Source organism: Corvus cornix, chromosome 10 (genome assembly GCF_000738735.6).
Source record: "Corvus cornix cornix isolate S_Up_H32 chromosome 10, ASM73873v5, whole genome shotgun sequence".
Classification (NCBI taxonomy): domain Eukaryota; kingdom Metazoa; phylum Chordata; class Aves; order Passeriformes; family Corvidae; genus Corvus; species Corvus cornix.
In genome coordinates, this window is record NC_046340.1 from 15929295 (window position 1) to 15954662 (window position 25368).

Consider the following 25368-nt stretch of genomic DNA (forward strand, 5'->3'; position numbering starts at 1 on the left):
GTGACCACCAGCCCCTGGAGAGCACCTGGATGGCCACTCCCCTCAGCCTTCACCTGTGAGGGTAACGTGCCCCACGCCGAGCTGGGGGGAAAGTTTTGCTCTTCACGCGTTTTCCCTCACACTCGGGGTGTGACTTTCACGCTGTAGTAGGAGAAAGTGTCTCAGTAAGACAAGAACAGCGCATCCTACCGGCTCCCGACTGTGCTGGCTGGGGATGGTCCGCGGTGCCCTCAGCCTCCCGGCCAGGAGGATAAAAATAACACAGAAAATGGACAGCAAGAGCTAAATACACACCAATTGTTCACACAGTTTTCAAACTAATGTCTGAAAGACCTGTATTCTTAAAGTAAAACGTAATTTTTATTTCTGTTTTATTAGAAACATCGCACAGAGAGGTAGAGCCTTTCACAAGCACATGTGAGCGCGTTTCTCCCTGGAGAGTTAGTTTCTCTGGCTATACACTGTTAGGACCTTTGGCAGAGCCAAGCAGAGCTGCTGAGAGGGGCACACACAGCACAGGGGAGCAAACGGCAGCAGGGCTCTGGCAGGGAAAGGGCAAGTCAAGGTTAGCTAGGAAATTGAGGTTTTCTAGGATTACAGTAAAATGAAGAGCAAAAAACGCATGGCTCCGGACTTGGGTTTCTTCCATGACAGTTTTCAGTCCTCTCCACCACACAGGTTCAGCAGTGCCCTCTGGTAATCACCTTTTGTGTCTTGCTGTAAAGCAAGGGAAGAAAAATAAAAAATACATATGAGGAAACAATCACAAAATGTGAAAGCATATAAATTATATTCTAGACCTGTGGGATGGTGTATGATTTACATTGAAGACTTCTCAGCCTGGAGGAGACTATCTTGACTGAGTTTTACTTACGTGTGAACTGAAATTATTTAATCATTCTTGCAATACAAATGCAAGGTCAAGAAGGGAGAGAAATTTGGGTATGAAAAAGAATAACACAACAAAGGAAACCTGAAGGACTTGATTCTGCTCCTTTTCACTGATTGCTGCAAAAATCATACATCAAGTTCACAACTTAAAAAATTTGCTTATAATCTGCAATTGGCACCTTCAGGAAAATATTCTGGCCCAATATTTTGACTCAGCTTCATCTACACAAGGAACTATGTAGCATATGCTCTTGTGAGGGTGTGTAGAAGACTAGTTTTTAAACAGACACACAAGCTTTTTATCTATGCCCCAAGTTAGACAAAGCCTAGCACCTATAGCCCCTTGTCCAATCACAGAAATGGGCAAAAATCACTCTAGCTAAAGATCCTTCTCCTTGAGCACTGAAATGAAAGGGAGCAGCAATTTAGATGCTCTATTTTCATTCAGCAGCTTCTTCTCTTTTTGATCTGAGGATAGGGACAGTTGAACAAAATTTTCCTTCAGAACACATCAATTGATTGCACAAAGCTTGCATATATTGTCAAGTGGCTGGATAGTGCATGGATAATATAAAATTCTCACTGCAGCCTCTAACACACCTCCCATGAATTCTAGTGGTACAACGAATCCAATGAAGTCTGCTGCAAAGGTCCATGATATAAAACAAAAGATGAAAAACTTGCCTGGATGAAATAATAGAGAGATTTTCCATATTTCCTCTTGAATTCACTCTTAATTTTCAGCATGTCAACCTCACAGCGGGATACCATGATCCTGATCAGGACCTTGTCCCGGGTTCCCTTGCCCTACAAGCAGACACACATTTAGAACTGCAATAGCTGAAATGTGTAACAAACCACTGTTAGGTACAGCAAACTACAGGCAACTGAGATGAGCAATAAAAGATATAATGAATTAAATCTTCTAACTAAGGTCATTATTATGATCCAGGAATTTGAGCATGAATGTACCTTTCTCATCAGCAGTGTTTAACCAACTTGCAGTCACAAATTTAGCTTAGAGTGTAAGCAGCAGTTTTGGTTCATCAGGTCTTCCTGGTATTGCCTAATGCCTGTCACCAGGTGTTTCTCTTTCATCCTTTTTCTTCACAAAATGTTTTGAGGCAAATTTAATGTCTTACTTTGGCATTCAATAAACAGATTTTTCTGCTATCTGCTCTTGGTTACATGCAAAAGATTTGCTAATGAAAATCAACTGATCTAATAAAGATCTTTATTATGAGACCCTTTCCTACATTTCCCTATACCAGATGAATCTGAATAGATAATCCAGGCTCATAACTGTTAAAGAATACTTTTGAACAATATTAGGTAATTGTTAATTTATTTACATGCCAGTCACATTTCATATGAACAGAAGTGCCTAAGGAATCCAATTTGATGAAACAATGATGACAAAAAAAATAGTAGCAGGAAAAAACAGTCTTTCCTACCTTCATGGAATCATACAGTCTATCTGCAAAATACAGCTGCTTGTTCTGAATGCACTGGACTGAAGAGAGAAACAAGGATAGTTAAATATCCTGCCCATACACAGAATAGCAGGACACAGAATATTGCAGCCATTTTTAAAGATATGATAAGTAGTCAAAATAAGGTTTTCAGAAAAGTTCCTCCAAAAAGAGGCCACAGAGAAAATATTTTCACCTGACTTGCTACTTAGAAGTTGTTTGGTTTAGCTTGCGATTGAACCACAAATGCTCACATTCTGAGAAAGCGTTTCCTTCCATGGAAATTGTATCATTTCAGAATTGCATAATTTCTGAATGTTAGGCCTCCTCCATACCTCCCAATTCATTGTTCCACTTCTACAAGCAATCTCTCTTCTGGAAACACTCCTTGTATGCTAATCCACCAGAAGCCTCCTTTTCAAGGCTGAGCTCTGTTTATACTCCATTTGCATTACACAGCTCTCAGTTCACCCTTAGTCTGAAACAGATTTTCCCCTTAAAGAACTCCCTCTTAAACACAGTGACATCCTTGTCATCTTCATCTCATGGCACAGTACCAGCCTTACACCCTGCCTCCCTATTTCAGAGAATTCAGTGTCAAGTCAAATCAACTCTTCAATTAGCTCCTATCACCCCTCACTGCCTGCCTGTTTTCTCTCACACACACAGCTGTTTTCTCTCCAGCTTATGTGGATACCGAACAGTTTCAACCTTTTTGTTTGCTTGGGGAAACAAACATTAAGCTTCTCTATCAAATAAAAGTATAACTAACAGCAGATCACAACACACATGCATTTTCATTTTAACTGGAAAGAAAAGTTTATGTTTTGCAGAGAGCAGAAATAAGCTGCTTCTCACTTTCTGCAATATCCTAAAATACACCATTGGATCCAACAATACCAGCACATCCAGATAATTTCTCATCCAGCAAGGTGAATCTGGGCCCTGAGTGCTGAAAATATCCTATATAAAGACAGTCTTCAGGGTAACTTACCAAGATTAAGAAAGGCATTTTCCAAATCTCCCTTAACCTCCTTCTTGATGCTCTCCAACATATCATATGGGCTGTAGCTCTTGTACCTGTCAAACACTAGCACAGAAAAGAAAGCAGGTGAAACCAGAACCAGACCAAGAACTGGCAGAACTAACCACCCAAAGCATGAACACTGACACAGGAATATAGATTAATAAATACTTATGCAAGTCCTGAGAATTTCATCTTAAATACAAGCGTAAGTTTGTCAGCTAAAGGTCCCATGTCATGGCCTTTTTGTTTTCCTTGAACACCTCCATAATCTGGTAAAATCCCATCTTAATTCTGTACTGGTATTTTTTGAAACAACAAAACCCTGAAGTCTTCAAATGGCTTTTCTCATGTGCTGCTTACAGCAGTATCAGAGCTGTTTTTGAGCCTTCACTCACAGATTTAAACACGTGATATAGCTAAGCTACCCTGGGACAGAGGTAAAAACTAAAGGACTTTTCAAGGTCTTCTGCAACCATGTTTTCCAGGCTTGCAACATCTTTGTTTTCAGTGCATGTTGCATAGAATTGAGCATTATTACACCTGTGTAAAAAAGAGCTGTACACACAAAATGTGAGATCAACACATCTGCAGAAATAACTAGATTAAAAAAAAAAATTAACACCTTGGACATGGATTAAGATTTATGAGATATCCTATGTTTTTTGACTGCCTTTCACAATAATTTCAATCATATCTGGGACAAAATAGTTACTATTTTATTATAACTTTCTCTTATAGGAAAAAAAAATCTGTTTCTTGAATAGTACCTTTCTGCAGGTGAGGAACACTTCTTTCAGTCATAATGTTGATCCACTTGGGGACATCAGTTCCCTTTCTTTTCACACCAGCATCATAGAGGTCCTGGGGTTAGAGAAAAAAGGAAAATCACAAAAATCAGGAGTTGCACAAGAAGCCATTGCAGATGTATACACTTTCCTTACTGGAAAAATAAGCACTACTGGAACTGTGTCTGTGGGAGAAACACAAGGACAAGCAGTTGGGCAGGTCACCAGGACAACATTTAAGGACCTAATCTGAAACTAAGACTAATTACTTTGTATTCATCTCTGTCTCCAGCTTTACTCTGTATTTAGCTCTGTTTACCTCAGCAGAACTGCTCTTGACAGACTCAATGTAATAAACAAGCATTAGCAGCCACTAAGTTCATTGCAATGGACGTGTTTCCTTTTGTTAAAGGCTCTTTCTCTTCATGGGTCTAAAAGAAATACGAGAGAGCTTCTGTATAGAGGGTAAGCAGCCTGTGAAAATGGATAACTGAAGGTATCAGGATTGCAAGTGGCAGATTCATTGACACAGCAAACATTACTGGCAGGGCAGTCTGGAATACACACACCTACTTCACAAATGCTCTCCACTCCCACAGTACTTTTATGTTCAATATCCCCAAAAGCCTGACCAACTGGAGGTATTTCATGGTCATTACCAGCACTTACCCTGGCATCTTGGTCAATCAGCTCGTAATCAATCACAGAGGTATCTTCACACCTTTTGCCCTTCAAACAAGGTAAGAGTATTTTAGAAAGGTTTCATAGAAAGTTAGCAGTTTGCTATGTGCATATTCCATTATTTTTCTTTAACCTGAATTTGCTAAATGAGTAACTGTATGCTCCACCGCCATTATGAAGCTGATGTTATGAATGCTGCATTTCTGTTAAAATACTTTGCCCCTCATTTTCATTTCATTTGAATATTTTTTCCCCCCAAAGGTCAGTGAAAACACAGGGGAACTCAAGAGTGTATTAGACACCCAATTGTTTCACTGGCAGCCACCACTCAGACACATTAGGGAAAGTGGAAAACTGTGAACAGCCCTACCTTGGCCAGGGCAACCATTAGCTTGCGGAAGTCACCAGAGGTGTCTGATATGATGTCCTTTTCCAGTTCTGTCTTGTACACTAGAAAACAAAGAGTTCTTTTCAGGCAAAGGGTGTCTTACAAATACTGCTTTACAAGAAAAAGGGCTGCTAATTACTGTGTTTTATGCACATAAACGAACAGCTACAGTCTACTGAGTCATGTGTAGAGGACAATGAAAACCAGCCCACGCTTGCCTACATCAAACCCAGCATTGCTACCAGCTAGTCATGAGTTCCTTGCAATCAGTCTGTCATGGAAAGCCTATAAAAAAAACTTAATTTAGACACAACTTGTATTAGTAGCAAATATCCTTCAATCTGTTTGCTACCAAGCAACAAGATGAAATGATACAAACCACACCAATATCCAGAACACCACTACAAAATGGCAGAGAACCAAAGCAGATTTGGATAAGCTTTCTAATAATAAAATTCACACTGAGGGGAATTTATCCAAGTAACATAGTGTGAAAGACACAGTACCTGAAAACTTGCAAAGTAAACTTACTTTCCCTGTAGACTCTGTTGATTTCACTGAGCTCCTGATTTGTTCGGGAGCAGATGATTTCAATGAGTGTATCTTCATCAGTTCCCAGCCCCTGCAACACGCACATGACTCAAGGAGCTAGCAATGAACAGGAAGGCTTCAATGGTTTAAAAACATCTTACAGACACCTCCTCTCCCCCACTCTAAGCCAGTTCAGGGATATTTTTTGCCAATTGCACCTGAGAAACAACAGATGGAACACTTCTGGTGGCTTAGAGATCCTGTAGATGTTATGCGCATCTGCTCCAAGTGTCTAATGGCGGCCTTCTCACCAGCATAACTGGATAAGTTCAACTTATCATGGCCTGTGTGATTTTTTTTCTATCCACTGGGAGCACAGGAAGAAAATCCAATCTTATCCTCCTGTTAGGATACTGTTGCTTAAGTCCATCTGTAACAGATTGTCATTTTGCATGTGGCAAAAATGGGCATAGCTTCCACAGGATTTCAAGAGGAGCAACATCCTGGGAAAATGTCTCACGCTGAAGTCTTGAACGTGTGGAAAATGGAGGCCATTATGTGGCAAAGTACCCTTTGGGTAAAAAAAAGGAGTAAACCCAAGTAATTTTATTAAAATGGCTTAAAGCTAAGAGAACTAGGAGAGCTTTCCACACAATGGCTCTAATAAGCATTAGAGAAGAATGGGAAGAATGAAGAAGAAGGGGAAGAAATGAAGGCTAGCAACATATATGATTGTCTAAACATTTTTGAAATATTTCCAAGAATGTATAAGAGAAAAATAATTAACACCTCGATAACTTTGCTTTACTCAACTCTGATGCCGAAGTCATAGTTTGTAATGCTCTATCGAGCCAAACTTATGCTCAGGCAAATTCAGAGCATTGAGAGGTGCTTTGTTAATTCAGACCAGGTGCTTGGGAGCTGGGAAGAGCAACCTATGGAGAGCATAGAATATTCTACATTTGTGGCTACTCTGACACAAATTGCTTGGTCTTTAATACCAAACCCCAAACTAGTCTGAGTCACAATAAATTATGGTTTGGCCATACCTGGAGAGGGCAGCATCTGATTACTCAAACAAGGCATTTGGTCCACCTTTGAGGAGTTACCATCTCCATAGTGGGTTGGTTTTTTGGGTTTGGGAACTTAAGGGGGCTTCTGGGGGGGGGGGGGGGGTGTTAGCGTGTGTTTATGCAGTGGAGGTGGTGGTTTTGTTTTCTTCTTTGTTTATTAACTCCTCATTAATCATCTGGAGAAATTAATTAATTGGTTTTATTGACATGTTCTAAATTTCAGACATATCATTGTACCTGTCTTTAACTCTTAAAAAAAAAATTAACCTGAACAAGAACATCCAGAATGTAACTGATGATTATAACTACGATTTCCCACACCCTAGTTTGCTTAAAAAGGTGAATGTACTGGCACGAGCATCTCTCAAGTCTTGTTTCAGTGGCCTGCGGAGCAGATATTTCTTTCTCCAAAGACTGCTTTTGATGCCCCATTTTTCTCATGTTCTACACAGGGGCAGGTCTAGTATAGATGTTCCTTCACGATCAGTGATGTGACCTAGTAACTGGAAACTACTGTATTAGCCTATAAATGCCAGCAGAGGATCTGATGGCTCCTGCTAACAGCTGCTCTTTTAATGGTTTCTCATTCTATGAAGTTGTGCATTGTTTTTAATAGCAGTCAGCAAAGCAGCCAGGCAGAGCAGCCTGCCTGTTACTCCTGAGCTGACAAGAATGACTTTTTCCTTAAGGAGAGGATTTAATTAAGAGTTTAAAAACCACAGAGTTCCAGAATTTCTCTCATTTTGGATGCAGCTGGATATTTAAACTGTAGCACTAAAAAAATTAATAATCAGTTTGAAAACGGTGGCCTTGGATATGAAGTCCATATTCTTTCTTGAGACAGCAACATCAGATCAACGATGTTAAATTTCAAAGCTTATTTACCTTCATGGCAGCTTTCAACTCAGAGGCATCATACTGTGCTGGTGTCTTCAGCAAGCCCAAGATCACTGCCTCCAAATGACCTGAGAGAGCAGATTTGAGCGCTGCAGAAAGTTCCTGTAAAATAGATGGGACAACGGAAGAAAAGAAATTAAAGCTCACTTCTGATCTCCAGAGCATTTAACCTGCAGGGCTTTAAGTCCCCAAGCCTGTTGCAGTGTTTCTTACACAACTGACAAGAAAACAGAAACATAAAGAGCTTTCCTGCTGTGAAAGCCTAAGAAAGAAATTAGGGCAAAGGAATTTTTTTCTAATCCTCTGAAAAGAAGAAGAAATGCACCAGTGTCTGACAAAGTGCTGGGAAGCACGGTGCAGACAACCTGAACAGCTTCACTCCAGTCCTGAAGCCCTGATGCTTTGCTGGAGCTAATAAGCACAGATGGATCTGAGTTTGACTCCCTGTGGTCAGTGCTTCTCCATCATATTCCCACAGTTTTCCCAGCAGCACTGTATTATTTGTGGTTTTCCTCTTATCCCAGCCATTTACTAGCTAAGACATTGGAAAATTGACTGCACACTTACTCCACTGTAAGGCCCAGTTCCCAAACAGCCATCTGAGGACATAAAAAATCATCCCTGAGCACTGAAAAATTATGTCTGTCTTCAAGGCAACTATCACAAGATTGTAGCTGAAATATCTCTTGTTAATTGCCAGTCAACCCTAGAAAGAAACAGTCAGGGATGTTCACTGCAGAGGATGCAAACCTGCACCAGAGTCAGAGCATGTGTCCTCTTACGGGTTTCAGATGCAACTTGAATTATGCTAATTATCAGCTTCCTGTAGTGTACATTACAAAGTTGAAATCCCTGGGATTAAGTCTGGGGTTCACATAGATCCATGTATTCCCTACGGTGGAGTTAAATCTGTAACATTCAGAAGGGAATTGCTGCATTTCAGTTGCTGGTTTCTCACTAACAATTAGTGAGCTGGAGAGGCAGGGGAAAAGGGGGTAGAGAAAGCGACCTTTGCTGAATCGCAGAGAAGTTTGTGACAGAGAGATAATGAGCCAAGGCATTTAGTTGATTTCCAGAGTCACCCACTTAATCCAGGGCACTAATTTATGCTAATACTGTATGCACTTACTGCATGGATTGACCAAGGGAGGGAAAGGAGTTTGGGTCATCTGGCTGCTTTAGTCTGAGAAACATTTTAGTACAACCACTCAATTTGGGATACAATGCTCCAGCCTTTATTTGTGTGAAAACGGGTTCTTCAGAACTGCTACAGGAATCTCTGTAATAAATTTTAGGGAAGAAGTTGCCCAGAGAAGTTGTGGCTGCCTTATCCCTGGAAGTATTTAAAAGGCCAGGCTGGATGGGGCTTTGAGCAACCTGATCTAGAAGAAGGTGTACATCTTGGGCATCTAAGTTCCCTTCCAACCTAAACTGAGAGTTTTCATCAGACACCGCTCATCCCAAAGGAATGAAAAGAGAGCCAGACTATGTGACATTCAAAATTTATGATCTATTGATAGATCTTGCAACACACAAAGCAAGCAGCCTAGTACAGCACAACACATTGCCAACAAAATCTGCACAACTGCTGGCAAAGAAAATCATGAGACACTATCCCTAGAAGATATACCTACGTGTCTTTTCATATCCCACTTCCTCCTCTCTTGCCTCCTCACACATTTATCTCTCTGAGTGGTTTCTACTGCACATTTCCATTGTTTACACAACTGTTTTATTCTTTGGCACTTGTTAAACTTCTGATAAATTCAGTTTGTTCTTGGGTTGCAGCAAAGAAAAAACGTGAGAGAGAAACAGAAGAAAAAAGTTGCAGATTTTCTTGACTGTGCATTTCTGCGGTCATGCAGAACATTAACAAAGCTTTAAGTGACACATTTCATGACTGGGGTCCATTTATGTGCAGGCTCTCCCAGTGTCCCCGGGGCAGGATGGTGGGGTGCAGACGTAGTCACACATGCACGCATCCAACCTGGCCATGCCTCTGCTTATGCCTCTATCAGTCATGCATAAAAGCTGGTGAACTTCCAAAATTTAACTCTACATTTACATTTGGTTTCAGATGAGCATTCTGGGATGCTACTGGAGGACTACCATTTGGGGTCTGGCAAACCTGGAAGAGATACATTCATCATAATCTAAACTCTATAAGTTTCCTCTTTTTCATGGGCATGAAACTTCAAATATAATACGATTCTCAAAACTTCAAAAGAGAAGAGCTCTTGCCTCCCAGACAGCAAGACTTATTTTGCAGAATTCTGCACACATTTTACAGATTTCTCTCCATCAGTAGATCAGTACCTAAGGTATTTCTGACAGGATAGTGTTTAATTACAGTTCAACTCACTACATCACTATTCCGTAGCTGCAGTGCTCATAGCACAACTGACTGCAGTCCTTTCTCAGCTAAGCCAGCTCTCTGAACACAAACAGAACACTTCCCTTACGCTGAGTTGTCTTAACAAACAGAAATCCAACCCCCCCACAAATAAACCAACCAAAAGGGGGGAAAAAAAAAAAAAATCAATCCCATAAAGCATCTCTCTTTCATTTTGTCTTTCAAATGGAGGCACTTCATGCCAGTGACTTCTCAATATTTTTAGCACATTTCACCAGGGAATCCTGTGGATCCTACTGTGATTTCTGAAGGTGCTAGGAAAGCACCATCTCAAACAGATTTCAGTCCCAGTTGTGCATATTCAACACATTTCAAAGTTCTGCCAGTCCTAAACTGTGACAGCATGGACAAAGCAATGCATCTTTAGTTTCAGTGAAAAGATAAACCCTGAAAAATCTAATTGTCCACAGGAAAAATATTCAATAATTAGTATTTCTTCATATTTTACTACCTTTTTGGTTCTTCTCTGATAGGCAAAGGCAATGTCCTGCCTCTGTTCATTGCTGCGGTTTGTCAGGATGTTGATGATGGTGACCTCATCCACACCTACAAAGACACAAGACAGACAGTCAGAGAAGCTTTCTTGTTACTGTTCTTGTATCAGGATGTTCCCCAGCACTCCAAACACAGCACATGTGCTGTCCAGAGCAGAGCTCAGCAGCTCTCACTAGCAAGTGTTTATCTTATCCTGGCCCTGGAGGAAGTGCCACCAATTAGAGCCCAGACTTCTGACGGGATGCAGATCTTTGTACACACCTCAAAGTCTAGTTTGTGACCAGCTTTGCTACTCTGTCTTGTGCTTCACTTGTGTCTCTGTGCACTTGTGTTCAGGCACCCAGAATTCTGCAAAAAGTTTCTCAAGAACACAGACTTTAAAACTTGTACTTACTAAAGCCTCTCCTGTCATTTTAGTGTTTTCAATTAAGGCTTCTTAATAAAGCAGTTATATTTTCCATTTAACACATTTTATCTATCTATCACTTCAAACATAGAAATGGGAAAATAAACCAGTATATTTAATTCAGTATGTTTCAGAGGCTCAGAAGACAGAAGGAATTTTGACACTGGAAGAATTAAGTATGCTACTTCTTTTTGGAATCACTGGAAGATCCATGCTGAGCTGTAACTGGCATGCCTAGAGGATGTGGGTGCTCAGACTCCCAGCTTATCTTTTAAGTAAGTGAACTGCATATCAGTAAAAGCTTCGTTTTAAGGGAATCATTTCAAATCCATGCACTTCAATGCAACTGTCAGCTTTTGAAGCAAACAGGTGGCTCTAATCCTAGAGGTCAGAACAAGCCCAGAGCTTCACCTCAGTTCTCTCTGTTTAATAGAAGTATTATGAATAGCTTTTTTCACACTTGCACACACATCAGCATAAAAGATGATTTCTTGATAAAAAACCCCAGAAAGTAAGGACTGGATCAGCAGGTACTTAGCAGGACTCAGATCCCTGCCAGAATCCAGCTACATTTATTTTCCCTATTACCCAACTGAAACAAAGAACTGCAACAGATATTATAAAAACGAATCATATAAAGTAGGAATCTTGCAAAAGACCTTTTAGCCCCTAGCTACAGAATCTAAAATTATAAGTCAAATCCAAAAATCCTTCCCCTTTCTTCACCACATTTTTCATTATGAAATACTACTCTTGGTAGCCTCGTGTCCTTAGCTTGTGCTGAGGCAGACCTACATCAGTGCTCTTATTCACACAAGCTTGGCCTGCAAATGATGCCAAAAGGCCCTGGAAAGCATCATGTGTCTAAGTTACATACTCTAGGTTGAAAACTGACTGCACATTTCAGCCATAATCTACTCCTGCACATTTTAAAGTGTTCCCACATTATAAAAGAAAACAAATTCTCCCTGTCCAGAAATGGCCACACACAGACATTGAGCCTTTCAGCTGTTGCAGGCCCACAGCACAAGCCAACGTCTTAAGCTTTTTAATAAATTCTGAATTGAAACCATTCTTGGCATTCAAAAAAGCAAATGACATTTTCAAGCTGCATCACAATCGCTATAGATTAGAAGCCCACAAATGACTGACTGCATCCAAGTTTCTTATGCATATGCTATGGCAATATGAAGTTAACTCATTGCTCTGGCATGCAGTGGAAAGTAAGTGCTTGTACTTCATTCACACTTGGGAATCACGCTGCATGCACAGGATGCTGACTCACAGCTGCTGAGGTGGGGCAGAGCAGGACAGCAGCTCCAACACTTTGCTGTTTGCTAAAGTCTCTGAAAGTTTTAAGGCAATGAAAGAGAGTTTATTTCCAAATTTATTCTGGCTAGGCAGATTTTATCCCTGCATTTCTATCAATAGGGAATAGAAAGAAAATTCTGCCTAATAACAGCTTTTCTTGTGAAAGAGGCAATGTGTGGCATTAGTAAGATCACAGTGTTGGAGCTCAATCAGCAAAAATGGGGAAACGAACACAAATGGGGTTAAAGGCAAAAATTTAGATAAAAAAAGACCATAATTTCAGCTCTTCTATTTTGCTTAGCAAGGGTTCACCAAACTCAAACTGTGTTGCAATGAGATATTTCTTTAGTGATAGTTTTAATATTTGGAATATGAGTGATGCAATTCGGTGCATTTCAGGCACTGCCCTCTCTCAGCAGCAAGCCAGCAGACATCCTCTAAAAACTTTTATTTCATAATCTTAAAAGCCCTGTCAAAAGGTACAGGCATGTTGTATATACTACATAAACAGGAGACCCTTCTGTAAGATTGAATTGACTGGTTTACATATCATCATTGTTTTACCAGTTTCTGGATATAATAAATTTATTACAGGTCTATGTTCTAAGCCCTTTCCTACAACAAACCTGTGCCTGAATTCTGCCAGCCATGGAATAAAATAGTATCCCATGAGACCTCAATAAAAGGTTGCAAGTAACAACTATTCACAACCTAGCCTGAAAAAATTATTTAACAAGTACTTCAGACACACAAAGTCTCAACGCTAGGAAATAACTCTAAAACAGAAAAGGGACACTTCAGCAATCATCTTTGCTACAAAAAAAAGAAAAGGAAATCTAACATAAGCTCTGTTAGTGCCCCTCTAGATAGTTTCTTCTGTTTAGGTTCGTGTACGTCAGCTCATCTATACACAGGGCACAACAGAGCATTATAAAGAAATTAAACAGCTTCTTGTATGCAGCAAAAAGCCAACATTTACAAAGGACATGCCAAGGCACTGGGTGAATTTGCTGCAGAAACGCTAAACAGCATAAAAATGAAACATAGCCATGGCATTTATACCAAAAGGAACAAGCCACAACTGTAACAAGTTATTTGCATTACGCAACCTCTAGGTTGACAATTGCTAACTACAAACTGCTTTTATATGATCTGGAGTCATTTTTGCACATTTCCCTTCCTAGGCTGGTGGATACATATAAATTCCCTGCATCTAATTCAGCTCCACTCAAAGCCCTGAAAAGGACTGGACAATGTATTTGTGCAGTGTAGTTTTTGCAGGTAGATCTATGCCCAAATAAACACATCACAGTATTTTCCAGAGGTCCCCACAGATGAACAGATGGCTTAGCAACCTCTCAGGAATTAGTCTGAAGAGTGTGCATGAATGCTGAAATATTTAGATATTACATAGAGCAGAACAGTCAGACACTCTGCCCTAGATCTTTTCCCTAAACCAGATATACTGCTGCTGTTTAGGCAGTAAAATAAGTTTTAGCCATTTTATACCCAGTCACTAAAATGGAGATTCATAAGTCTGATTCCAGGAGTTTCCATTACTGAGATACAGCTGGATAATAATTTATATGGTAACTCTCCCAGACTGGCCTGCCCTGATGGCAAACACCAGGCTTCAGGCACTGTTTACATAAGGTATAGCCAGAGATAAGATTCCATGAGATATCATTTCCATAGCACTGCTATAGTTTCCAATATATTGGAAATACTGTTCTGGTGAGTGTGAAATGCAGGCCCATCATAGCATGTACAGACCTTGATTTTCAGCACAAAGAAAGCCCAGGGGTTCAGATACCAGGAGTCCTTTATCCTGTAGAGAGTAAAGCCCCCCAAATGATTCCTATGTGCCTGAGGTTTTTTAAAATTTTCAACCACAAACCAGTTTGCATGTATATTTATAGCTTATCTCTCTTGCTGTCTTAAAATGAACAAGTCATATTCCTCTTCACCATTCTGTGATAACTTACATTGTTTATTTCTACTTTTCACATACAATGCAAACTAATTGCTAGAGAAATAGTAATACTTCCTAGGAAAATGGTAGCTGCTGTGGATATAGACAGTTTGTTCATTAAGAGTGCTATATTTTTAGTTCAAAAATTACTTAGATATTTCCCAAAATTATTTTAAAACTTGCAGGTAGCTCTTTACGTCACTGTTCATAAAAAAAAAAAAAAAGATTCTTGTCTGAATAAGTCAGAATTTTCATTTGAGGAAAAACCCCACATATATTTGAGAGAGCTCAGATTTTAGCAAATTTTCTGAATTAGCAGATGAAAATATCCTATTAGAAAACATTCTAAGTGCAAGGAAACAGTATCTGGAAGAAGGGTCGTAACACTCTACTTCTTAATTTTCCACAATACTTCTTTTGTGGGGTTCTTTAGGGTGGTAGGCCCAGTATCAAAACAATAAAGAGATTTCCCCTTTAAAGCCACCTTCCCAAAATAAGTCCTAGATAACAAACTAATAAGCAGAGAGAAGCTCAATCCTATGAACAGGTCCATGAGTAGGTTCCCTATTATTCACTCAGAGAGTTGAAAATCATTTCTCTAATGAAATGTTCCCATGTATCTTAACTACACTGCTTATCTTCGCTGGGAGAAAGTGGAAAGACAACAAGAGCTTGACTTTCCTGACTGGGAAAGTTTTCATAATGCCTAGGATATTGCAATTTTCATTTGCAATAATTAGCAGCTTGAGAGTTCAAATGTGTACGTTTGTACCCATCCTGAGAATCTGATGGTGTATTTGACATGTTTAGATTTGCCCTATAATCAGAGCTGCAAAAAATTCTGAAGTCTAGATAAAACTCTACACATACACAAAGCATCTGCTGCCAAACCTGATGATATATATACACCTCTCTCACCAGAATTTTTTTTTTTTAAATCCAAACCATAAATGATTCAAAATTAGAACTGAACCCACTTTAATAAGGAATGTCTGCAGTTAAATTAAGAAATCTTGTGAAAGGAAGCTGTGCGCTTGTTAGGGAGGGGAAATATTTTACATTTTATAGCAAGTCAAACATGTGCTTTGCTGGCACTGATGGAAGACTTAGCATTTCTTTCTGATGAGAAATTGTTTGGCTTTTCAATTTCTCTCTCTCCTGACATGAAGGCAAAAGACTTGCCAGTTCCAGCTATGCTCAGCTGTTGCTCCTCTGGCCTAAGCAAGTGTGGAAAGTGTGGCACTCCCTGTCCCAGGACTAGGACAGGATCACAGCCCCAGGAGTACCACCAAGGCATTACTTCAGAGCTGTAGTTCACACTCCCTGCTCTCCTAATGGTTTCAATATACCAGAGGGAACCCTATCCAAGAGCCTGGCTCAGAGAAGCTCTCACATTGCCCCTGAAATACTGCAAATTCATTTCTAGTTTCTAGGACCTTCTTTGACCCCAAATTAATACAAGATACATGAGCATTTAGTTCAAAACGCAGGAGAAAAATGTTCAAACCACCCCTACGCAGCTCTCTGGAGAGCTGAAAGGAAGAAGAAATGTCCAATCCAACTATCCAGTAGAAATCCATGATTCAGAGCCCAGTCCTAAATCATTGCCAAAGGAGCTGACACTTCATTCTTAAGTGGCAGAAAAGAAGTAGAATTTGAAGTACTGATGAGTCAAGAGAGAAAAAGTGGACACTTTAGTGATAATCTCAACAACTCGTGGCTACAAACTTAAAAGCATATTCAAAGCATGCACTTAAATCTAATGGTCAAGATCTCATCAGTGCTGTCTGAGAAATCCAACACCACCTAAAGTAGGTATCCTTGAGTAAGGATATCAAAATGTCGGTCTTGAGACACAGTTTTGTTTCGTTTTTTGCAAGCCAGCCTTCTATCTTACAATAGAATGGAAGCCCCTGTTGCTCACCTTTGGTCTTGATGGCTGTTTCGAGGGCCGCAGCATCCCGGTCAGCATCAAAGTTTGAGTAGGCCTTCACGGTGGCATAGGCACTTGGAGGGAGAGAATGCTGGAGGGAAAAGAACAAAAAGAACTTCAGAGTTAAATTGTGTAATTGCTGCAGTTAATCAAACACATGACTCTCGGTTGCCTGGTATTTAGCCCAATGTTTAAATGCAAGAACTACCATCAGGTATCTGTGAAAATGGAATTCCACAAAGAGCCACTGAACTCTGTTCTCCTCGTTTATTGTCCAGAAATCCATTCACAGCCATGCTTATTATAACACAGAATATATACAAATAGATATATTTATTGCAGCAAGAACCTAACACCTTCCAAGTTTACTCACTAAACTTCAGTATTCTAAAATCTGGAGTTTTCTGGCTAGATCTGAAGGAAAATGACTGCAGGAAACTAATTCCAAGAAAGTTAAAGTCTACAGTGTTTTCGATGTGAAGCCAATATTTTACTTTTGATTATAGGCTACAGATAAAAAAAAAAAAAAAGAAGGAAATTGAAGATTAACAATGATAAAGTTAGAAAAAGTTTTGTGCACAAATCTCATGGATTTTAAAGATAACACAAAAAATCCATTTAAGCCTATAGTTCTAGAAAGCAGAAGTTACTCATAATCTTTTGAGACTCTTGGCCTGCAGATCCTTGCTTTAAGCAGCATGAGGCTTGCAAAACCAAATGACATTTCAAATTACCTCTGCTGAGAGTAAGAGGACTTGCAGGTAAATTCACTTAGTAAACAGATGCACCGTTTTCCAATTTACCAGATTTTATCAGCTGTTTATTATGACCGTCTCTTGAGGATTATAGCTGCAAACAGTGAGTGACCAGAACAGAGAATCAACCCAGCTGCTCCAGTTTAAGCTAACAGCTTGTTATCACCTCCCAGGGAAAGGTTAAACTAAACCACAGATTTTCGTACAAGTAGGTGGGCAATATTTACAAATCCCACTCTGCTGAGTTCAATTTAGAAACCTAAACCTCTGGCAGAGAGGTAGAGCTACAACCACCTGAAATTTCCACAGCCATTTCCTAAGTGGATGAACAACTAAGCCTTCTTGGAAAAGATCTCCAGAAACTTTTGTTCCCATTTCTAACTCCAAAAGAAAGCTGGGTTCATGAACAGGACTAAGCTATCCTAATATCCCTGGAAAATACTTTTACATGCAAATTTTTAAGAGGACAACTTTTAACTAAAAAGTTCCATGCTTTCTGACTAATTTTGACTCTATCCCTGTAGAGGTCACGCTGTTCTGTACAGATTCCTGTGGCAACTACCCCAGTGCCTTCTGGAAACATTCTGTTTTATGCTGTGGAGATGGGAAGTCAGAAAAGCACCAATAAACTGAATAATTTTCTTTTGTCTCTTATCACCAGCTCAGTCCAGCAAAGTGGCCCCAGTTTGGCCCAGAGCCACACCACAAAACACAGCCTGTCCTTTTAGCGGATCGAGTTGGCAATCGAAACAGTAAATGGAGACATGCAAAGCAGCCTTACAGAAATCTGTGTGCCTGAAAGATTCCTAAACCAGGCATCCATCATCCTGGGACACTACTCATTAACCAGCACTCTGGATAATCTGAAGCAAGTCACCTGGTGACCTTAGCAGAGTTGGATACCTCTCCTTCCACCCACCTCTAAGTATTTTCTGAGTAATTTGGATGGAGTATTTTACTGTAAAGATGATACCACACACTAACAAAATACAGAGCATATTTGCAATTTGGTGGCCATTTTTCCTCTGTCCCTCCACCCAAGGCATGTATCAAGTCAGACTCAGCTTCCCTGACACCTGACAGGTCTTATCAGGGTGCTTGCCTATGAAAAACAGCCATTTAAATTCCAAGCTATTCAATTACTCTGGTACACTAGTAGGTGTACCTAGTAGTAGGACTGTATGTTTTCAGACAAGAGAGCTTTCTAACTGACTTTCCATTTAGTTCAGGATAAAACTCTTTACAGTGTGGCAGTAGAAGTCCAGCTGATGGGCAACTTCACCACCCATCTGGGCCAAACTAAAGCAGAGAAATTGGTCTTTTCCCCATGCATTTACCGTGTTTCAGAGGTCCTCCAACTGGTTTACTTCCTCTGAGCTTGACAAATTTAATCCTGTTGGTAAACACGAGGGAGAAGCAAATACCACCAACAGCTGAAGCAAATATCACTAACAGCTGAAGAGGCTTAATTTAACCTAAAAACACCAGGACCCTTTCACAGGCTCTACACCTGAGTATTCCAAGAATCTTTTCTGCACTCTTGTGGAGAGATGCAGAAACTGGGAGCACAGATCAACCTCAGCTCAACTCCATCCTCTCCTGGAAGGAAGGAAGGCTGAGGCAATCATCTCCTTCACCTTCGCTCAAATCAGCTGCTGTACCACTGATGCAGAGCACAGGACAGCACTGGGCTCAGCCACAACCATTTTATACCCTTAATGTTAAAAAATTTTTAAGAGAAAAATGGGTGGTCCAAGTACTGTGTTTAACATCAGTTCATTTGCTGAATTATTGCTTAGAGGAACTGATCTAATGCTGTAGAGCTACACAGGCCAGCTACTCAGTAATTCTGGCTTCCAACTTACAGCACAAACCAGCTGCCTGATCCTTCTTACACTCTGCAGCAGGATTCCTGATGGAAATGCTGCCATGGAAAAGTATTCAAATCTGACTTTTGCAACTACTTGCAAGCATCAGGAAAGAAACATTTCTGCCCTTGGGAACAGATTGCTTAAATATTATTCCAAAAGTAATTCTCCATTGAAACACACAACCATGAAAAACGAAGACTGGACTGCTTTTGCACTACCAAAGCCAGTTTTCCCACTTACCTACAGTGCACTGGCCAGTTCTTTGCAACAGCTCTTTCACAAGCATTGTCTGCTATAAGTAATTTCGCCACACGTTACAAAAATTGCCCAAACATTTGCTTGTAGGGAGCTCAGATCTGGAGCTACCAGCTCTAAGATTTATATGTGTAGCAATTTCATTAGCAACGTGGTGAAATAATGCAAGGATAGGATTCACTTCCTCTTCAGTGACAATCACAAAACCATAAATTCATGGCATGATATGCTGATACCACACTGGTAATATACCATCTAACTGCAACTTAAGAAATCAAACAAAGACTGTGGCTTTCTGGTATTTCAATAAAACTATAAACCAATTGCAGATGTGGTGAAAAATACACAATCAAAACCAAAACAAAAAAAGAGAAAATAAGTTTTTTCAAGAACTAGTTTGGTTTTGGTGATAACCATTACAGGAATTAGATCCCCAATATTTTTGTTCTCATAATGTTCTCCATTTTTAACTAAAAAAAAAATAAATTCAGAGGGTATAATCAAAACTGAATATATTTTCATCTTCTGTTCTCATCCTTAACTCACTTGTTCCTTTGGCAGAAAGGGACATAGATGCAAACCAGCCATTGTTTGCCCTGTGATCTCTTTGATAAGGCCCAGCAGGAGGATACTGCTAGTGCTGCTGGCCAGTTAGAAGAACTCTCATTAAATCATGTAACTGTCCTATGGCTTACAGCTGGTTTGTGGATGAAAACTGATCACTGCTGATTAGTTTTTTAGCCAATAAAAGTTCAAGACCTGTGGAATCTTGTAAACTGTACAGCTCAGTACAATTGTTGGTGCAGAGTCCTGTAAAAGGAACGAGATGAGACATTTAAGTAAAACAAACTTTTCTTGTTTAGATAACAATACTTACATCTCCTTCAAGGGTGAGCTTGCTTAAGATTTCATGAACAGTGGACATCTTGAAAGAATGCTGGAAGGAGAGAAAAAAAAGCCAAAGTTGATTTAAATATATTTACAGTTACATCAGTGTGTTACACCAGTCTTGAAACACTGCAGCACTTCAAGTGACACAGTCAAATGGATCTGCTAATACCAAGCAGGAAAGGTTTGAGAGTTTCCAAGTCACACCACCATTAATAATGCAACAGCAAGAGGTCTTCATTCCATTGTACAATAAAAATTCCTTAAACAAGCATTTCTTATGCATTTTAAATACTTAAACAGGAATTGGAGAATCTCTGCCTCAGAAGCAGAGCCTAAGCTGACAACTCAGTACCAGGAAAATTATTCACAAACATATAGCTTGGTCCAGCTCAAAGTCAAAGAACAGCAACAAGTAGTAGCATTTAAACCAGATGCCCAATTCCTCAAGTACTCAGCAAATGCAGTGGAACTATTTCTTTTCATGCAGACATTTTACAAAGCCATAGTAACTGTTCAATTTATAACCCTGGAATGCTGGGTCTTGTGGTTTTGTTCTAGCTCCCCAGAACAAACACCACTTAATAACACAATTATCAGAGATAAGGTAATAAGGACTATCTTAAAATGGTAGCTCCAAAAATAAGAGCCATTGTGGCAAGTTAATCAATATCAATGCTCCATTGTCAGGACCTGGATAACAAGTTGCTTGTATATGTAAAAAAATAGGGAAAATCCCAACCCTCAGATCGATTGTACATGTTGCAGAAATGAACATTGATGTGATAAGCTTGTGTTACAATACTTCACCTTTTTTAAACGCTTGTTTCTGGTCAGGGAGTTTGCCAGAGCTGTATGACTGTTATAGTGAGAGTCTCTCAATCAAGGAAAGCTTTTCCAAAGGTTGTAAGCCAGGGACAATATTTAAAAGGCTTGATGCATTCCCAAAACCCTGCTCTCAAATTTCTCTATGGAAAGGACAGACGCTGCCACTCACATCCTGTCACCCAGGATGGCATCTGCAGCAAACATCATTTGCTGTTAAAATGAAAGCTTTTTTCCCCAGGACCTCTACAATTCAGCTGCAGAGAGCATTACCAAACCAGGAAAAGAGCTGGCTTCAGGAGAGGGGAAAGGGCAGCAGCACCTCAAAACCAGTGACATTCCACTAATTGATAAGTGAGACTGAGACCAAAATTGCCCTGTTTTCAGCTGGGTGCCACACCCTTCATTTCCACACTGTCACCGGTTCCCCAGTCCAGTTCCTTGGCTCCACGCCCTCCTAGACAACTCCCAGCTATTGTGTGGCCAGTCGTGGCTATGTCCTTTCAACTGGTTTTCAGATGGTTTTTAATCCTCCATCAGCCACTCTGCTGACAGGATGGGGGCTTCCTCAGTACCAGCCACCCCGGCCAATTTCCCAGACAAACCAAACTCCTCTCCACTCAACGAAACCAGAACCAGAAAGAAGTTTGAAATAGTTTATTAATGATGGTGATCTGGTTAAAACTCTAGAAAAGGTGTTCATTTTTAAATTTTAGCTCCTGAAAGAGAAAAACAAAGAAATCTTTACTTTTGGAAAAAATAGCTAGTGCTATATCAATAAAACGCAGCAGCACAATTACAGTATTTTTGTAGAGTAACTGCTGTTACCTCACCTTTCCTCAGAGTACAGGAAGAGAACCTTCCATCTTCTGAAACAATCTGGGTGTAAGTAACAAAAGCAACTTTACTTCAAGCAAAAATTAAGATTCCAGGGGAGAAAAGTAAGACAGAAAACAAAAATGACAGTCATGCACTGATATATTTGAGAATTTTTTTTTTTTTTCAGAGGAAAAATCCAACCCAGGCCTTTAAAGACAGGTTGCAGAAGTTGTAATAAGCTGCTACCTGCTGTTGGCACTATTAATCATGCTGGTTAGAGGAAATTGATATATTCCTGAGTTATAAAGTTCTTAATGTTTACACTTAATAAAATGAAGAGCCTATCTGTGAGACCTTTGTACTCTAACAGTATTTCAACCACTACCGAAGATGAGCAACTGAATTCCTTTAGCCTTGCCCATCACAAAGAAAATAACCAGCGAGAGCTGAAGCAAGCAGCTTCAAAGTAAAGAAAGCAGCATAACCTTTCACATTAAAAAAAAAATTATCACTGAACAGCTTTTTGCAAGACTACTGTTTCTAAATCAATTAAAATCCACACTGAATCAGGTTTGTTGGAACAAAACACTTGATCAGAGTCCAGGAACAGAACTAACACACCCTCACATAGAGCTGCAACTCCAGGTTCATATCACCAGCACACAACAATGCTATAGCAACTGACTGCCCATCAAAGCAAGCTGGCAAAAGAAAAAAATGGGAGTTCTTGCAAGAATCTTTGCAGAGAAAGATTTTTTTTAATCCAGAGAACAAACACAGCTCTTGTCACACCCTGCTCTGTAAAGCACTCTTATTTGAGAACAGACTCTCACTGTTCTCCGATGGACTGATTTTATCTGATGCAGTTTTGACAAGTTCTGGATAGGTTTAAACATGTAAACAGAAAATACTTGCACTAGCCTGTTCTTCCTTACACTGGGAAGGAATCAAGTTTTACCTTCCAGCTGTAAACTAATACTTCAATACCTTAAGGCAAGTCTCTACAACCAATTTCCAAATGCACATTACACAATCCTGAATCACATTATTCTGCTAAAAGAGATGGTGTGTTTTGACCTCAACCTTCCCAGAAAGCACTGGTTTGCAGGTCTGTTATTATACTGGCCCAGTCTCGATTCACCAACTTATACCCATAACTGTTTAGTAACAGAAGAATGTGTGCTTAAAAGCAGCCCCGTATCATGATTCCCAGGGCCAGCTCACACACATTATGGAAAAAACCCCTGTGTTCCATGGAAAAGTTTCAGGTATGCACAAACAACTACATTGCTCAATAAGCAGAGTTAGCATTTTAAGAAGCACTTATTATACTAAGCAGAGATCTGAACAAAGGGTGTTCCCAGACATCCGAGCCAAGGAAACGGCATCCCCAGAATGAGAGAATGGAAACTCTTCCACTTGAAGCATATTTGTGTCCAAAAACTAGGGCAAGCCTGTTAACAGAGGAGATGAGGGAGAGGGAGGAAGACCTGCAGTATCTGCTGTAAATGAAACAAGGCCTCAAAATCGTTCATTTATATACAATGCTAAGCAGGAGTACAAATAGGCCAGCTTGTATCTCCTCAAACCACCCAACGAGGTTTAGCACATAAATTAAAGCCACTATTTGGAGCAAAAAGAAAACCAATCATCTTTAAAGAAAAGAATTTCAAAACCCATTAAACCACACTACCACAAACATGCTTGAACCATTCTCTTCCACAGATTGCTAATAACCCAGGAAGTTCCATTCCAGGAAGATACTCTGCACATACAAAATTAAGGACTTTTGTTTCTTCAAATTCAAATTATCCTCACTTTTGAGACTTTACAGGAAAACCTGCTGGGTTTGGGGTTTTTTTTGTTCATCAAGGCAATCTACACCGAATGTTAGCCAATGGAAACTGTACTCACTAGGGCTGCTTATCACAACCAGCTCTACCAACAGAAGGCACACACAGGGATGAATCACTCAAGAGCGCAGAGGTTCCAAAAGTCTTTCATTCTTGACCTTGATACATGAGGGTCTGCACCTCTGTGCAGATACAGCATTTGAATATGAACATAAGAATTAATGTTAAACAGAAGTTGCCATGTATAAACAAACACATAACTCACTTCTGCATGACTATCCTGAAATCATTTCACTTCTTTTTCAGTTAAAATACCTGGCAACATTCCTCTATCCTACCTCCCTCCCCTCCTCACTCGAGGAGGAAGTGGTGTCCGAGCTGACTCACAACCCAAAAGGCAGCAGCAGGATCTCCGCAGGGTGAGGGGCAGAGCCACGCCCAAGCCCGGCTGTGCGAGCAAGGAGGCGCACAGGGCTCCGTGGCGGATCGCGGGGGAGCGCAAAGGCAACGCCCGGGGGGGGGGGCTGCCCACCCGGCACTGCCCTGCAGGGCTTTCCTGCTGTCCGTGCCAGCTGCTGCATCTGTAGCGGCTCCGGCAGCCGCGGCCGCTCCCTGGGCGAGAAGGGAAGGAAAACGAAGGAGCCGCTGCCTCCGGCGGGCTCTGGGCTCCACCGTGTCTGCAGGAGCAATTCCAGCTTCGCTCCATCTCAGTGAACACCGCCTTCAGCGAGCCTGCTGGCGGCACAGCTTCTCTGCAAGCCTCCGCGCCGAGAAGCGAATTTACAATACCGTGGTCAACCCAGCTGAGCCTTTGTATACCCTAACGACGAGAAGAAGCGACTATCTGGGGAAGTTTGACGAAGTTTGGGACCGGTTCTTCTTTCCTGAGCGCCGCCACCACACCCACTGTTGCTGCGGGGCCCACAAAGCTTCCTCGCCCACAGCCCCACCGTCCCAGCGTGGAACCGAGCACAGAAAAGTAACGGGCGGGCAGGGCCGGAAAAAGAGAAGCCGGGCGCGGGTGCGGGAGGGCGGCGGCCACCGCAGCCACCGCCCCGCTCTTCATCCTGCCCGCGCAGCGCCCGCTCCGCTCCCGCCGCAGCAGCGGCTCCCGCAGCGCGACCCCCGCCCGCAGCCCGGCCCGGCGGCGCTGCCGCCTCCCCCCCTCCTGCTGCGCTGCCGCCCAGGGCTCACCTGGCTGAGGCGGGCACAGCGGCTCTGGCGGCGGCTCGGGCGGCTCTGGCAGCGGCTGCGGCCCGCGGCAGCCCGGGCGGGGTTTTGTAGGGCCGGGCGGGCCCCTCCCGCCCTGGCGCCCCCCCGGCACGGCGCTGACTCACCCGGCCGCGCCCGACTCCGGCGCAGGACGGGGACGGGGTGGGGAAGGGTAGGGCAGGAGCAGCCTCTCCCTCTGCAACCGTGCCCCCGTCGGACGGCTAGGGGTCTTCCGAGGTTGCGGAGACGCCAGGAGCAGCGCCCTGGGCTGTAGGGGTCGGGGCTCAGCCCTCATCCCCAGCCCCGCTTCTCCACCTGCCCGGTGGCCGCCCAACTTTCGGATGCGACCCCGCGGTGCCCCCGGCAAAGGCGGCCCCGTACGATTCCCCACAACCCTCGCCCCAGCGTTCCTGGGGCAGCAAGTGGTTGTTGCAGCCCATGCTTTAGGCTCCCCAGAGCAGCGCGGCTGCGGCAGTGCTGGGGCTCTCGGGGCAGAGCACAACACCCGAGTCCCAGGTGCCCAGTACCCGGCTCCGGCCTCGGACCCGAACGGCCCCGCCCCAGCAAGCCGGGCACTCCCTGCCGCGGAGTGAGAACTGGGCTCATACACAGCAA

At 41.7% G+C, this 25368-nt stretch overlaps 1 protein-coding gene across 1 annotated transcript; it reads right to left on the reverse strand.

Moving 5' to 3' along the window:
* Positions 1 to 336: 336 nt before the first annotated feature.
* On the reverse strand, positions 337 to 24832 carry ANXA2 (annexin A2). The gene is made up of 13 exons (XM_039557747.1): positions 24736 to 24832; positions 20034 to 20093; positions 16267 to 16366; positions 10610 to 10704; positions 7734 to 7847; positions 5776 to 5866; positions 5227 to 5306; positions 4845 to 4904; positions 4158 to 4251; positions 3358 to 3453; positions 2346 to 2404; positions 1576 to 1698; positions 337 to 717 (listed from the first exon to the last, which is right to left on the reverse strand). Exons 2-13 carry the CDS (start codon positions 20079 to 20081, stop codon positions 658 to 660), a joined length of 1020 nt encoding a protein of 339 aa, XP_039413681.1. The 5' UTR covers positions 20082 to 20093; positions 24736 to 24832; the 3' UTR covers positions 337 to 657.
* Between the last annotated feature and the right edge of the window lie 536 nt (positions 24833 to 25368).

What these genes read in the sequence shown, in the direction of transcription:
- ANXA2 (XM_039557747.1), bottom strand. Translation starts at nt 20,081, where the DNA reads ATGTCCACTGTTCATGAAATCTTAAGCAAGCTCACCCTTGAAGGAGAT. An exon ending in TGTTCCTCACCTGCAGAAAG is followed by an intron (nt 3,454 to 4,157) that starts GTACTATTCAAG and finishes TTTCTGTGCTAG; the next exon opens with TGTTTGACAGGTACAAGAGC. An exon ending in GACTGTATGATTCCATGAAG is followed by an intron (nt 1,699 to 2,345) that starts GTAGGAAAGACT and finishes GTCTGCTTGTAG; the next exon opens with GGCAAGGGAACCCGGGACAA.